This window comes from Buceros rhinoceros, unplaced genomic scaffold (genome assembly GCF_000710305.1).
Source record: "Buceros rhinoceros silvestris isolate BGI_N320 unplaced genomic scaffold, ASM71030v1 scaffold23066, whole genome shotgun sequence".
Classification (NCBI taxonomy): domain Eukaryota; kingdom Metazoa; phylum Chordata; class Aves; order Bucerotiformes; family Bucerotidae; genus Buceros; species Buceros rhinoceros.
In genome coordinates, this window is record NW_010416130.1 from 9,048 (window position 1) to 11,043 (window position 1,996).

General features: G+C 56.5%; 1 protein-coding gene across 1 annotated transcript in view; it reads right to left on the reverse strand.

Annotated features, from left to right (window-relative positions):
* Positions 1-1,067: 1,067 nt before the first annotated feature.
* HCN3 (hyperpolarization activated cyclic nucleotide-gated potassium channel 3) overlaps positions 1,068-1,996 on the reverse strand; it is a gene marked incomplete at its 5' end in the record, with an annotated part of 32,039 nt that continues 31,110 nt past the window's right edge. The window contains one exon of the mRNA XM_010137707.1: positions 1,068-1,994. Coding sequence (XP_010136009.1) covers positions 1,068-1,994 — 927 coding nt within the window. The remainder of the gene's footprint in view (positions 1,995-1,996) is intronic.

The window sequence follows — 1,996 nt, forward strand, 5'->3', positions numbered from 1 at the left end:
GAGGGTGGGTGACTGCACCCCCCTTCCCCATCTTCTTCTACCCAGTTCTCTTCAGAGCAGTCAGCCCATGGACACTGAGACATCAAAATGAGAGAGGGCAGGTTAAAGTGCTGCCACTTCCCTTACCCCTCCCCTTGCTCTGCGTGCCCCAGCCTGGACGGCGGCGCACGCGCTTTCCAGACCATGGAGAAGCTGAAGCCTGGGCTCTTCCGCTGGCCGAGGCCAGCTGCTTGCCGTGCTGGCAGCGAGACAGCTCTTCTCCCACAACCCGCATCCACAACGCCTACCAAAACACGGGGGGGACATTCGCTGCCCTCCGTGTCGCTCAGAAGGTGTTGCTGCCTGTTCCCACGAGAGCATCGGAGGAATAAGGAAGATACAAGCAGCTGAAGTCCAGCTCCTGGTCACCTTTACCTTCTTCAGATGGAGTTCAAACAAAAACTCAGCCTTTCTGGCATCCCTAGAGGGGGCTGCATTCATGAACCTCACCTGTCTTGCTGCTTCCTCGGCAACCTGCTGATCACAGCGGAAAACCTGGGACAAGTGATCCTTTCTGCTGCCATCCCAGTCCCCCTGTGACTAGGTGCTGCGGGCCGGGCTCACAGCGGCTGCTGCAAAGCTGTGCAGAAAACACCAGCTACAGGCCTGGTCTGATGTTCCCTTTCACGTCAACCTCGGACCTTTGTCTCAACAGCAAAACCTTTTTTTGGTGGCTTCTATGGCTGATCATTCACATGTTCCAGCCCAGGCACATGCCTTGTCCGTGTGGTACCTTGTTGGATTAAATTCGCTCATATCCTTTTGTTCAATGTATTAAAATATTATATAAAACCAAGTGACCAAAAATCTATAGCTCTAAGAATACCTGGTTATCTTCTTCTTTTGTTGGTTTTCTTTTTCGTGTATTTTTTGTTTCTTTCTAATCACAGTTAAACCTAAACAAAAGAAATGAAGAAAAAAATAGGTGGGGGCGAGGGGGTGTGGGTGGAGAAAAGGAAAACATGATTCATGAGTCTGATCAGGAACCGAACTGCACGGCTGACATAACCAGCTCTCAGAAGGAGTCCTCACAAATTGGAGGGCAGTTTGGATCTGACGGGTTCCAGATCCCCCGTGAGCACTACGGATTCTTTCCGCCCACCAGCAGTCAGAGGAGCAGTGCCGACAGCAGCGGCCCCGAACACCAGTGGATGTGGTAAAGAACCTGAGGACATCTGCCGCGGTAAAGTCACACGCCCAGGAACTGAGCTACAAGGCTTCCCGAGAAGTCCAGTCCCTCCGCCGGGAAACGGAGAGAAGCTGGAAACAGATTCTCTAGAGGAATGAGGAGAACTGTGGCTCAGCGTCTGAGCCAGCTCCTGGGGCAAAGATGGCTGGGAAGCAGAAATCACTTTGATGTCCTGGTTGAGGCGTCCCGGGGGCACGGGCGGCATGCTCTTGGACTGCAGGAGCTGGGGGGGCGGGCTGGCGGTCTGCGGCAGCAGCAGAGATCCGTGAGAGCCTGAGGCGCCGGGGGGGCCACACGGAAAAGTCCTGGTTGCCACGGGGCTCTGAGTGGGAGGACTAAGGCCAGAGGGGGTGTAACAGGGAGAGGCGACGCCAGGCTGCTGTAGTGGAGACACGGAGGCAAAAGGCGGCCGTTCTTGGTGGAGCTGGGCTATCGTTCCCGCTGCAGATCCTAATGCACTTGGCTGTGTGTGGCCCAGGCCTGAGGGTGCCCCAGCAGAGCCCGGCGCCAGCTGGCTCAGGCTGGCGGATGGAGAGCTGGAAGACGGCGGGGGCTGGAAGTGGTTCAGTCCCCCCAAAGTCCCACTGCCCGAGAGCTGCTGTAACTGTCCCCCCTGCAGTGGCCTTGTGGTGGACTGGAACTGGCTGAGGAGACTGGGGGGTGAGTTTGATGAGAGCTGGGTGAGCGATCTTGATGGGGAGCTTGTTGTGGCTTGCTGGAAGTGCCCGAATCCGCTGCTGGAGAGGGCTGGCGGCGGCTGCTGCTGCT